General features: G+C 39.2%; 1 protein-coding gene across 17 annotated transcripts in view; it reads left to right on the top strand.

Annotated features, from left to right (window-relative positions):
- Positions 1-14,034, top strand: part of DLG2 (discs large MAGUK scaffold protein 2) — a 2,057,646-nt gene that overhangs the window by 1,714,857 nt on the left and 328,755 nt on the right. For all 17 annotated transcript variants that reach the window (XM_053202597.1, XM_027039894.2, XM_053202582.1 and 14 more), the window contains one exon: positions 1,963-2,119. In XM_053202597.1, coding sequence (XP_053058572.1) covers positions 1,963-2,119 — 157 coding nt within the window. The remainder of the gene's footprint in view (positions 1-1,962; positions 2,120-14,034) is intronic.

Raw genomic sequence — 14,034 nt, 5'->3', positions numbered from 1 at the left:
AAAGAAATTCCAAATGAGAAAAGGATCCAGTGTGCCATTGCCAGCTAACAAGGAATGTGAGTAGCCTCTGGGGCCTGAGAGAGACTCCCATCTGGTGTCCAGCAAGGAAACAGGGAGCTCGGTCTCTTTGATGGCTCTTTTTATATGTCATCTTGACTGGGCCACAGGGCACCCAGGTATTTAGTCAAATGGGGCAGGGATGTTTGTTTTGTGTATAAACTTTCTGAGTACCTGGAACAGTTCCTGGTATAGTAGTGCTTACAGAGTATTTGTAGAGTAAAATAAATTAACTCTATGTCGAGCTATTTTTGACCTAATGCATTGCATTATAATACATTACGTAGAGTCCATGCTGTATGTGCATTTTACACCCTTCCTCAAAATTAGGCCAAACATAGATATATAATGCATTGCTTTGTGCATGGGAATGTGATAGCAAATAACAGATTCTGTGTAGTCATTAGTATAAAAAAAATACTCTTTTTTTATACTAGGCGGGCTCTTTGCCATTTTTACATCATTAAGGGAAACTTTAATGACTGAAACTGGGATATTTGGGAGAGGATGGTAGGTGATACAAAAGTGCCTTGGTCAAACCCAAGACTTAGAGAATACATTTTTTTTTAACTACTAATAAGAATATAGAACTAGATGTCTTCTAGCTCCCTTAAAATTCTATATTCCATAGTTATCCACCCTCTACACAAACTCAACTAACTAATGGCTCAAGATTTTTGTCTCTCATCTTTTTGCTGATGACCCTCAAATCTGCATTTGCAGTCTTCTCTATGGATCCAAATTCCTAACCTTTGTCTCTAATCATTTCTGAACACCGCGTGGATGACCCACCATCACCTGGAATTGAGCATGTCAAATCATACCCATCCTCATGATCCTGGATTCCAGTTCTCCCTCCTTTTGCCAATCACTTAGCTATCATTCCATCTCTCCTCTACTGTGTGAGTCAATCTCTGGACCCACTGTTTCTCCTTTCAGATTTACTCTCTCACATTGCCCTTTCATTTCATTATCACTACTGTCACCCTTGTTCATGCTCTCACTTTCTCACATTTGGATTACTTACTCAACATCCTAACTAATTTTTCTACCTTCCATCATATCAACACTCTCCTCTCCAGCAATCCTACATAAGACCATTTGTTAATGCTCCTAAAATGGATTTAAATATTCTTGGTGCCTCAGAATCTTCCAATGAGTCTCCACTGCCTACAGAGTAAATTTTAATTAATAGTCGAACAAACATGTAAGATATTTCATGATAGGACCTATTCAGACTAGTCTCTTGTCCCCCAGATTCTCTCCCCTTGGGATGAATTCATCCTACTGAGTGCTACTATGGTGCTCAATAGAAGAACAAATGAGTGGGGGGAGTGAAATGGGTGAAGGTGGTCAAAAGATACAACCTTCTACTTTTAAAATAAATAAGTCCTGGGGATGTCATATACAACATGGTGCTTAATACTGTATTGTATGTTTGAAAGTTGCTGAGAGTAGATCTTAAAAGTTCTTATCTCAAGAAGAAAAAATTGTAACTATGTGTGGTGATAGATGTTACTCAGACTCCTTCTCATGATCATTTCATGATATACAAATATTGAATCATTACATTGTACACCTGAAACTAATATTATGTTATATGTCAATTATGTCTCAATTTTAAAAAATACAAGAACAGATGTTCTAAGCAAAGGAAAAGTAGAAGTAAAGCTAGTTTAAGAAAATGTTTTGGAATTAAGGGATGACCTTGCATGATATTGCATTTTTGTGGTGAGGAACTCAGACATCTGCCATGAAATTAGCATTTTTCTTGGAGTACTAATGTATCTTACATTGAGAAGATAGGTAGTGAGTTGCTGGTATCAAATATCTCAATGAAAGTAAAAGCAACCTAAATCTTGAGTGGGTCACCCTGTGAGCTCTGTTTTCCACTTGTTTCTTCAGGGAGCCCCGCAAGGTTGTCCTGCACAAAGGCTCCACTGGCCTGGGCTTCAACATCGTGGGCGGGGAAGATGGAGAAGGTATTTTTGTATCATTCATTCTGGCTGGTGGACCAGCAGATCTGAGTGGGGAGCTCCAGAGAGGAGACCAGATCCTATCCGTGAGTATTTCTTCTTAATCTTCATCCCTCCATATCTGACACCATTTGAGAAAAAAGTCACTTTCAATTATGACTGCAGAAGCATCTTAATTTAAAAGGAAAAATGGCTGACAGCATTATGGCTTTCAGTACATGTTACAGTTTAAATGGTGTTAAAGTGTTTGATGCTTATTACTTACTTCCCTCAGATATAGGTAAAAGTGTTCATGTTTTCATTTAGGTTTCCTGAGACATACTTGTGTCCAATAAAACATTGAGAAACATGCCTTTTTAATGTTTATTTAGTTTTGAGAGAGAGAAAGAGAGAGTGCAAGCAGGAAAGGGAAGAGAAAGCGGGAGACACAGAATCCAAAGTAGGCTCGAGGCTCTGAGCTGTCCCCACAGAGCACGGGGCTCGAACGCACGAATCGCAAGACCATGACCTGAGTCAAAGTCAGTTGCTTAACTGACTGAGCCACCCAGACACCCTGAGAAGCATGACTTTTTAAGGTATATTATTTATTTTTAATGCAGACCTTTTTTCCAGATCCATGACTGTACTCTAAAAACAGCATTTTTATAAGCATATTGTTTGTTGCATATAACTATATATGAAAATAGGTAAAATATGCAGTTGGGTGCCACTGATAACTGGTAGCAGCACACCATTTACCTAAATACAAGAATTACCAGCAACAAGTTATTAAGCACTTATTGTTAACTAGGCATTTTATAAAAGTGATTTTTGATTCTCACAATCTCCCTGAAATTTATTACCCCATGTTTGATGAAAATAAGGTTCAGGGACACTTGGATAGCTCATTTGCTTAAGCATCTGACTCTTGATTTTGGCTCAGGTCATGATCTCACCTGAGATCACCAGGGTGAGTTCAAGCCCTGCGACAGGCTCTGTGTTGACAGTGTGGAGCCTGCTTAGGATTCTCTCTCTTCCTCTCTCTCTGCCCCTCCCCCTGCTTACATGCTCTCTCTCTCAAAATAAATAAACTTTAAAAAAAATATTTGAAGAAAATAAGGTTCAGAGAGGTGAAGTCAATGTTTACCTAACTAGAGACAGTAACAGCTGGGATTTAAATATTCAGGTTTGTTTGTTTGTTTTTTTAAGATTTTATTTTTAAGTAATCTCTACACCCACCATGGAGCTTGAACTGACAACCCTGATATCAAGAGTTGCATGCTCCACTGACTGAGCCAGCCAGGCATCCTTAAATATTCAGTTTTAATGCCCGTCATATGTGCTTTCTTTTTCCTCCTTCCTTCCCTTCCCCCTTCCACCTTTCCATCTGTCTTTCCTCCTCCTTTCTTCTCCTTTCTTTTATTGAAATATTTATTAACTGCCTCTTTCCACTAGATAAAGCTATCTTTCTGGTATAAACTCTGTGACAGGTAGTTATGTCCATTATGAGTGTTCATGACCATAATGAAATTTTGGTAACCATGCAAATGATACTGGGAAATAATCTAAGGAGCTAGTTCTTATGGCTGAGTTTATGGCTCATAACTCAATGAAGCACTTAGTTTGTGGTTTTACTGTGTGCTTAAAAAAACTTATCTTTGTTTTATAGCTGTGATTTATAGCTAGGATTTTCCAAGTGACCTTATTTTTGTTAGCCATCATGCCTTCTCCACTTTCCCCTCCAGACACATACGATTTACCTGTATAATATAGTCAATTGGTCTGAGTAAAGTGTCCAATGGTCTGAATGGATGGCCTTATATGTTCCGGTAGTTCTCCCACACATTAAGGCCTTTGCTTACTCATTAGCTAGCAGATGTCTGGATGGATAGGGTATGTGAGAAATAGGGTAAGGTCCCATGGCAGGGTCTCATTCTGCCATCCAAGAGCCAAACATCACCTCTTCAACTATTCCCCTCTGCATATTTCTTCTACACTTAAATGATATAGATCTATATAAATATAGATAATATATAGATATATATATATATAATCTGTATTTATATAGATCTATATCTATATCTATATCTATATCTATATCTATATTTATATCTGTCTTCCTCAACTTACACTGGGGTTATATCCTGATAATCCCCTTGTAAGCTGAAAATACTGTAGTCAGAAATGCATTTCTTAAACATGCTCACAACACTTAAATTAGCCTACTTTTGGGAAAAATCACCAAAAAGAAAGCCTATTTTCTAATATTTTGTAAGTGTTGTCTATCTCATGTAAATTACTGAATACTGTTCTCGAAGGGAAAAACAGAGTGGTTATATGGGTGCATAATGGCTGTAAGTGTATCACTTGTTCACCCTCGTGATGGCGTGGCTGAATGGGAGCTCACTGGCCAGCATCACAAGAATGTGTACCCCATATTGCTAGTTTGGGAAAAGATCGAAATCCAAAATTTGAGGTACAGTTGCTAGTGAACATGTGTCACTTTTGCACCATCGTAAAGTTGAAATTTGTTAGGTCAAACTACAACTAACTCCAGGACCATCTGTATAAGCTGTAACTTACCTTTGTTGACTTGTCTTTCTTTACTAAGTGGCAAAAGCTCCATGAAAGTAAATTATCTTATATCTTAAATTATCTCATTTAGCATGTGAATGGTACCTTAAAGTCTCCCTAACAATGCTGATTGACTGGAATAGTGTTGAGTAAGTATGGTGATGCTTTACAATGTCACTGTAGCCTAGCAGGTGGACTCTAAAATTCTGTGTAAAACATACTTAGATATTTTCCTCACCCTGGATCAAAATCTGTAGCCGGAAACCACGCTGTTACTTCCCCACAGCCAGCATTCACATTGGCACAGCACTTCCCCCACAACACAAAGCACTCTCACATGCATTAATTCTAGGGGTCTTCAAAGCAATTCTACATGTCACTATAAGTTATTATTTCTCTCACTTTCTACATCAGGAAAAAGCAATTTAGAAAGGCTGAATGATTTGTCCAAATCTCCATAGCTACTGACTATGATGTTGGACTCAAAATCAAGTCTCCTGACCCCAAATCAGTGTTCTTTCTCCTCATAGCACAATCTCTCTTCAAAACCTGTCAGTGATCTCATTCAACACCTTCTTGTCTCATTCAGCACTGCTCTGTGTGCGCACGCACTCAGGAGCACACAGAACTGTAAAATTTTTTTTTAATGTTTATTCACTTTTTGGGAGACAGAGTGTGAACAGGGCAGGAGCACAGAGAGAGGGAAACACAGAATCCAAAGCAGGCTCCAGGCTCAGAGGTGTCAACACAGAGCCTGATGCAGGGCTTGAACTCATGAGCTATGAGATCATGACCTGAGCTGAAGTCAGATGCTTAGCCCACTGAGCCACCCAGGCACCCTGGGAGCACACAGAACTATAAAGAGCTAAGACTTCCATGTTACTTTTGAGTCAATCACTATTATAACAAGTTTACCCTTATAACCACCCAATGCCTTGTTATGTTCATTTTTTAAGTACGCTCTATGCCCAACATGGGGCTTGAATTCACAACTCTGAGATCAAGTGTCACAGGCTCTACCAACTGTGCCAGCCAGTCACCTCCTTATTATGTTCATTTTACAGGTAAAGAAACGGAGTCAGAGAGATGACATTAGGCTCCGTTTAAATGAAAAATGCATGAAACCGTAGGTTTTATTTGTTTTAACTTTTAGGCATGTGGTAGAAAAAGGGATGAGCTAATAATCTTATGACTCAACAAAGAAAATTCATAACTATTTCTGTTTTCAAAAGGAGATGTATCCATTTAAATATTACTGCCAGAACCAGGAAAGAAAAGAAGACAACAATCAGAATTACAGTCTTCTTAGAAATTACATTTTTCAGAACATTACAATAGTCTCTGACATTCAGATATCATATCCTTTCTTACGTATAACATTTGCAAAGACAGTTCAATCATAAAAATATTAGCTGTTTTTTGCAATTGAAAGGAAGAGGGAACATTTCCCTTTTTTTACCTTGCAAAAAGACATTTAAACTCTGGCTAGAAATCACCTAGTTTCAAGACCCAGTATTGGAATTTCATTGGTTAACACTGAAAGAAAAGAATAAACCAATTTGAGAAGCTCAAACGTTACACTATGGAAAGGAGGCAGCAGAATGGAATTATTAACAATGGAATATGGAGGATATGATATTTTGCCTCTACAGCTGGCACAAGATATAAAAGGACAAGCTCTACCTACCTGGAAAACACAAGAACAAAAACTCTGTATAGCAATCAAGAGTTAAATACAAACTCAATGCATATTACTAGATTATGTAAGATTATTTTGTAAATAACTTATGCTAACAGTAATGTAGTTAAGTTCAGAGAAGAAAACTTGAATCCCCAGGGAGGAGAGCTGTTGGAGTAGGTCTCTGTCCTCAATTGGTGTTCATTGAGAAGACTTGAATATGAGATAATTACCTTTCTAATCAGGGGCAGAATGTCCATTCCTGTTTTCCAGAACGATTCTCCCTCACAGACTATACAATCTTTAGAGATAACTCATTTCATTAATGACGTACTATGTGACAGATTTTTGTAGCAGGATTTGAGATCTCAAGAGATGAATGAGATAAACATCCTGATCTTAAAATGTTCACAGCCTAAAAGCAAATATATCAATGTATCTATTATATGTGAATACATAGATCTGGTTATGGATATAGATGTAGATATAGGATAGGTATAGTGGCACACTGAGGAAGAAAGGAGGCAAAACACTTTGAATCAAGCACATCGTAAGTACTCAGTCCTCCTATTACTACTAACAATTTTGCCTTAAGAATGTATTCAGTGTTTTTAAAAAAGGTCAGATAACTATGTCTAAAGAAGACCTTTTTTTATAGAGTTTGAGTGATTCCTTCTTTGGGACAAGAGGTTGGACCTGAAGAGCATTTCCCAAAGTGTGTTTCACAGGACAGTAAAAGAGCAGAATCGCATTAAGGTGCTAAAGAGAGAAAGGGTTCCCTGGTATCAGGTTTCTTCACTAAAGAACTTTTCAAAAACATCTGTTTACCAGTGTGTATTGGAAATCCCTTTAGAGGCATAGAAAGTATCCATCTTTTCCCAAACGTATTTGACCATCAAACCTCTACGTGAGGAGCACTTCACAGGACAACAGTAGCAGGAAATGCCAGAGTAGATATTTTTCTAATTCTCGTAATTGACTCTTCCTAAACAAGGTAGCCTTACTTGACTGTAAAGAAAACCAAGTAGCCTTTTACTATGTTAAGATTATGCGCGCCATCTAGTGTTCATGCATTGTCTAAACATGGCAGCCTGAATTTGGAGGGTTCCAAAGCTCCATTGTAGAATTTTATTATCCCCCACTTCCCCCTTCTCACCAAAACTACAGAACTATAGTAGCTAAGAAACTGAAAGAGAAATCATCTTTAGGCTACATTCTATACGCATACTGTGAGTGATATTTTCTAATTTCTCCTTTATGTATTCTACTTCTTGGACATTTTTTATAAGGAGTCTTATCCAATAATTGAACCATATTCTTGAGGTATTGGTGGAGGAGAATTTAGGACATTCAACATGCAATCACATTAACTAGTGCAGTAGCTTCCTCAGGCATTCTTCCTGCAGAGGAAAAGATAAAAATGGTTCTGTTATTATTTGTTTCAATGCTTTGTTATGAAAAATGTGGAGCAGAACATGTAGAAGTAATACCCCTATAATGAGATTCTTTTCTGTATCACCATGCAATTTTAGTTTTTTTCATTCCTCAGAACCCTCAGAAAGAGCACCTCAGCTGACCTTGCTAAGTCTAAAGCTCACCCTTGATGGACTTCAAGTATTTATCTGTGTTCCAAAATACATGGCTGGGAATACGTGTTGCCAAAAGCAAAACACTGCAGTTGTTGAGGTGAAGGTACAATAGATAATCATGCATCTTTACATTGAAGTTGCAATTGTATTGTGGATTTGGAAAGAGTACAAATAAGTCACAGATCACCTGGATGTTTCATTAATTCTCAGGTTACCTTGCTACCTTCATGTTTAGAGCACATATGCCAGATCCTTACTGTCACATTATTCAAATAGAATGTGAGCAATATATACACTATTCATCATCCTGGGACGCTGATAAAGTCACCTTTCTCTTGTTACCTCACATGACAACTCTCCATTGCTTTCAGTATTATGACTGAAATCCAGCCCTCCTCCTGCTCCCACCTCAAAAAAAGTCCCAAATTATTTCTTTAATTCCCTGAAGTGATCCTCTTAAGAGCTTACAAACCCATACCTTTCAGTGACCATATAGTATGGGCCAGCTGCTTAAGGGCCTATGTCTCTATATTCCTAAAACCAGCACCCCTCAAGATACCAAAGAGGCTCTGAGGCCCATGCAGGTGTGGGGACAAGAGCAATCTCCCCAGCTCTGTCCTTGTTCAAAGCACAGAGTTTCACCTTGTTTCAAAAGCACATCAACTCAGACTAGCAGTTTTACTAAGCTTCTCCCACCTAACCACACCTTAAGCTTCTCTCCTCTCATCCTCAACACTTTGAGTCACCCAAACTCCAGCAAAACCTTCACCCTCCCCTAGGACTTTATCTGACTGAGCTACACGCATTCCACCTTTCCCCAACAAAAGGCAGACAAGAGTCAGAGACTAAAATTAGCTTAAACACAGCAGTATCTGTTTCCAAACAGGAATGACTCAACATCTGCATTTGGGTTAAGGGGGATTTCACACCTTTCCCCAAGAAAATGGGTAGATATTTATCCTCTGTATATAGCTTTGTAACTGACAGGCCGTCTTCTAATTTTGTTCAAAAAAAAAAAACAAAACAGTATTTGCTGAAGGGAATTATGAATATTTTTGGCAAATTAAACAATAGTAGTGGGGTTTTTTTGTGTGTGTTTTGGGTTTTTTGTTTGTTTGTTTGTTTGTTTGTTTGCTTGTTTGGGTTTTTTGTGCCCTCCTGTGCTTTCTCATCAAAGTATCAGGAATGCCAGGGTCCTCTCTCAGCAGGGCACCCTACTAAACACCTTTGAAGAAAAATCAAACCAAGCAGAATTGAGGATGTTTTTGAAAAGATTAAGACTTTTTGCCCCAACCCTGACCAGTTAAATTCAGGTTTCTGGCCCAGAAAGCATGTGAAGCCTCCCACAAAACTTGTGTGCCTGTTCCATGCATCTCCTGAACCCCACTTTCTCTAGACTCACTGACTCTTCAGTCTCTGGCTTTTGCCTCTCAGGAGCCCACTCAGACTTCTCTCCACCTTACTGGACTTGTCTTCATGGCCACCTCAGAGCCCAACAGTGCCCCTCCTCAGGGATCACCTCAAATAAAAACAGTGGAGCCAGTGAAAAGGCTGTAAGGGAGACAATTTTCCTCAGCCTTGGCTTCAGAGTATCACCATCCAGGGTGATGCCTGGCCCACCCACCAAAAAGTAGGGATTCAGTAAGGCCTAGCTATGCCCCATAAGTCCTTTATTACAATAGATATCCCAGGACATAAAAACATCCCCTATCACATATAACATTCAACCTTTGGGAAGAGCAAGCCTTTTAAAAGTATATCTTATCATGCCATTTCTCCCCTCTTCTTAAAAATTTTCAGTGACTTTCTGTTGTTCTTAAGGTAAAGTCCAAATTTCTTAACATGGCCTACAGGGCTTTATAGGACCTAGCTCCTGCCTGCCTCACCTGCCACAGATACACCACTTCCCCTACTCTCACTGTGTCCCAGTCACCCCGGCTTCTTTTCTCCTCCAATCAGGGGCAATACTCAAAATATTTAGCAACTTGACACATATAATTCAGCACCAGCCCATCCAGTGAATGGCCATAGTGCCAAACTACAGGCTGGTAGGGAAGTGGAGTCTTCTGGCAGCCAGGGTCGTGGGTCACTTGGGGAGGGCTTAGGGCAGGAATTACTTATTGGCAATTCACATGGAAGTGTTTCATTATTATAACAAAAGGAATAGCCATGTTCCTTTGGTGCAAACTCTGACCAGGTGCAAACTCCATGGTGCAAACTCCGACCAGGTGCCTGTACATGTACTAAATTTTCTCTGCAAAAGAACTCAGAGTGAGCAAGGACCTTCTATTACCTAAAAGGGGACCAGAGAATGCATGGATTGTCCTAGACTTCATTTAGAAAGCATCTCCATTGTCTGACATTGAATCTGGCTAATGAATGATACCTATCAAATGAATAAACCCAATAAACTTTATGGGCATAGTACCAAAGGAAAATTATAATTGCTATTTTCTGATACATTTCTTGAGTACTGCGTATTGTTATTAATACTCTCTATAGCACAACTTGTAGAGCTATAGCAAGAATAGTATCAGGAGAGAGGCATCTGGATGTCTCAGCTGGTTAAGCATCTGACTTCAGCTTAGGTCATGATCTCGCAGTCTGTGAGTTCAAGCCCCACATCAGGTTCTGCGCTGACAGCTCAGAGCTTGGAGTCTGCTTCAGATTCTTTGTCTCCCTCTCTCTCTGCCCCCTCCCCAACTCACACTCTGTCTCTCTCTCAAAAATAAATAAACATTAAAAAAAAAAGATATTCTGAATCTTCAGGACACAAAGGGCCCTTTGGGACACAGGTCTGGATAAATACAAATGAGAGGAACACTAGGATTCCCAGCTGCCTTTAGAGAAGTAGGCAAGGATGAGTCTTTCATTCATTCATTAAACATTTGCTCAGTAGCTAGGTTCTGTTAAGCACTGGGGCGTAGAGATGAATCATAGTCTGTGCCCTCTGAAGAAGTGTCAGAGGATCTAGATGTTGCTTCTAAGTCACCTCAATCTTAGAATCTCTGTGTACAGTGGCTTCCTGTGGTGGCTCATACATCTTGTAAATGTTCTATTATTTCAGACATTTATGTCTTTCTCACTATATGGACTTAAAGTATGGACAGCTTCAGACATAAGCAAACTGACAAATTCAATTTTCTTTCTGAAGGCTGGCATTATAGAAAGCATAGCTTTGAAATCAGAAGTAATAGAGGTTCAAATACCACTGTCATTGCTGCTTATCTGTGTGATCTTGGGCAAATAATTTCATGTTCTGTTCAAGGTTGTTGTTAGGATTTGGTGAAATCATAGTACATTACCCAGAACAATACTTGTACTAAGCAGATACTCAATAAATATTATTCACTTTATCCCCAATTCTCCACTGTTCTTCCTTTGTCTTTATTGGGAAACATCTTCTCCAGAAAGCAGAAAGCCTTCTCACGTTCCCAGACTGGGCTAATGACAGCCTCTTTTTGCCCATGTGCTGCCCCAGAATTTTCCATCAGTACTTGCCGTGTTATGTTGGAAATCACCATCTATGTGTGTGCCTCCCCACATAAGCCCGTATGTTCACTAAGGACACAACTACATTTTTTCATGATTCAGCATATCTTAAAGCTTTTAGCTTTCTGGCCAATGGAATATATTTTGCAAATCAGACAGACGCTTTCCTAGTTGACTAATAAGAATTCCAATAGATTAGGAACATATTAGGTAAATTATTCTATTACATGCTAAATGCTAAATACGTGATATTAGCTTTAAAATGTGTTTATAATATATACTCCTTTTCCAAAAAGATGTTTAGATGATTAAGAGTTACTATATAAGCCTCAAGAGTGAACACTTGATCCTAAGCCTTCTCCATGTAAGCATTGACAATGCTCATCATGGCTGACCCCTGATAAAGGGGAAAACTTGGAGAGATCTCTAATTTAAGGAAGGAGTGATCTTCAACTGAAAGTGTACTGATTTTTTAGCTCCAATATGCTTTTGCCTTTGACTAACCTACTTTACCAGCTAATCTCTAATAACTCTTCCATTTGCATCAATATTTCTAGGTACAAAGTCCCTTGCTGTGGACATTATTTCATTTGATCCACATAGCATTCCTTCAGGATGGGTTGGAAAGTAATCATTTTGCCACTTTACATGGGAAGAAACTGAAGAGTTCAGTGATTTTCTTACCCAAAATTACCAAGACACCAGGAGAAAGCTTTCTATCGCAACCAGCTTCCTCACCTGTAATGCTAACTACTTTAGGAATGTGCCTGATGGGAGCATGGATGGTGAATTATGTGTGAAGAGTTCTGGACTCCAGACAGCAGACCTGTTGGTTACTTAAATGAAAAAGTAATTTGTTGGAGAAATAACAAATTGGTCTCTGGATCTTCAGCAAGGCTGGGGAACCAGGGTCAGAGGCCAGGGGAGGAAATCCTGCTGAAAGACAGTCTGTTAAAAAATGCTGTTTTTAAGGTCATCACCACTGGCCACTTACCACCAGGCCACACTGCAAGAGGTGCTGTATTTAGTCTTATCCCCATTTCTGGCAGAACTCCTGAAGCCCTTGCAATTTTCTAAGTGATGAAAACATCGAATAAAGTAATGTATTTAAGCCATTGGCACAGTGCCTAATGAGAACTAATTATTCACTCATTCATTCATTCATTCATTCATTCATACAACAGTTTATTCAGGAGCCATTATGTTCCAGAAACTATTATAAGTATTAGAAATATAAGAGTTAAAGAAAGAAAAAGAAAAAGAGGCAAATTGCTGCCTCATGATTCTTACATTTTAGCGGGAAAAGCAAAGAATTTATTTTTTTAAGTAATGGATAAGTAAATTATATAATCTATTAGAAGGTGTAGAAAACCAATGGAGTAGTGTAAGGGGAATTTGGAGTCCAGAGAGAGGAGTTGAAAGTTTTAATAAGGTCATCAGGGTGGGCCTCACTGAGAAGGTGACATGGTAGCAAAGACTTAAAGGCAGGGAAAGTGGGCCACGCAGGTGTCTGGGGTAGTTCCAGACAGAGGCAACAGCCAGCCTCAAGTCTGTGTGGGGTGCATGGCCGGTGTATTGAGAAAGCCCCTCTGGCAGGACTGGGGTGGGAGAAAGGGAGAAGAGTAGTAGGTGAGGACAGAGGAATAATGGGCAGGCCATGGAAAGCACAGCCTCACAGGCCCCTGTAACAGCTTGGCTTTCACTCTGGGAACTGGGAAGAGCCATGGAGGATTATAAGCAGAGAAGTGACAAGATATGAATTCACTTGCATTTTAAGAGGATCACTCTGACCACTGTGTTGACAGCAAGACCCAGGGACAAGGATAGAAGCAGGAGGCAAGCTTGGAGTCTACGTGAATAATCAGCCTGAGAGAGAGTAGAAGAATGGGTAACCATGGTAGAAGTGGAGGAAGTAAGGAGTGATTCTGGATTTGTTTATGAGGGAGAGTTAACAGATTTCCTGAAAGATTGGTGTGGGGTAAAAGAGAAAGGAAGTTGTCAAGGGTGACTGCAAAGTCTTCTGCCTGAACATAAGACAAGCAGAGTTTCTACTGGTTGAGATGGAGATACTTCTCCAGGTAGAACAGGTAACAGGTAGAGATAAACTCAGCCTAGCACACAAAGGTCCTCCTCAGGGAGAAGAGGAGGAACAAGGAAAGTAGGAGGAATCAGGTAGAATCCAGGAGCTAAGAAGAGAAAGTCTTTCCAGAGAGTGGGACCAACTGCTTCAAATGCTATTGGTCAGTCACATAAGACTGGAAATTAACTGCTGAATTTAACATGGAACTTACTGATTCAAATGAAAAAACAATGTCCATAGTGTAATTGAGTGAGAATACATATGGAGCAGATTTCTGATAGAATGGAAGGAAAGGACTAATGACAGTGATTGCAGATATCTTCCTTTAAGTTTTGCTGAAAAGGGGAATAGAATGGGATGAGAGGGTAGAGTTTGTTTTTATAACAGGTCTTGTATGTTGATGGAAACAGTGTTTATGTGTTGATATAGAGAGGGGAAAATTGGTGATTTATTTATCAGTTCACCTAAATATGATGTGATGGAAAGCACATCATATGTATGACTATAATTCTTATTTTTTAATTCTTTAAGAATTAAATGCCTCCAATTATTAAATACTTCCTATTGATCTATTGTGTTTATTGCTATATTCCCAGAGCCTGAACAGGT

This window comes from Acinonyx jubatus, chromosome D1, assembly GCF_027475565.1.
Source record: "Acinonyx jubatus isolate Ajub_Pintada_27869175 chromosome D1, VMU_Ajub_asm_v1.0, whole genome shotgun sequence".
NCBI classification, from domain to species: Eukaryota; Metazoa; Chordata; class Mammalia; order Carnivora; family Felidae; genus Acinonyx; species Acinonyx jubatus.
Note: the sequence above shows the minus strand (reverse complement) of the source record. Positions and strands in the feature narration are given on the sequence as shown.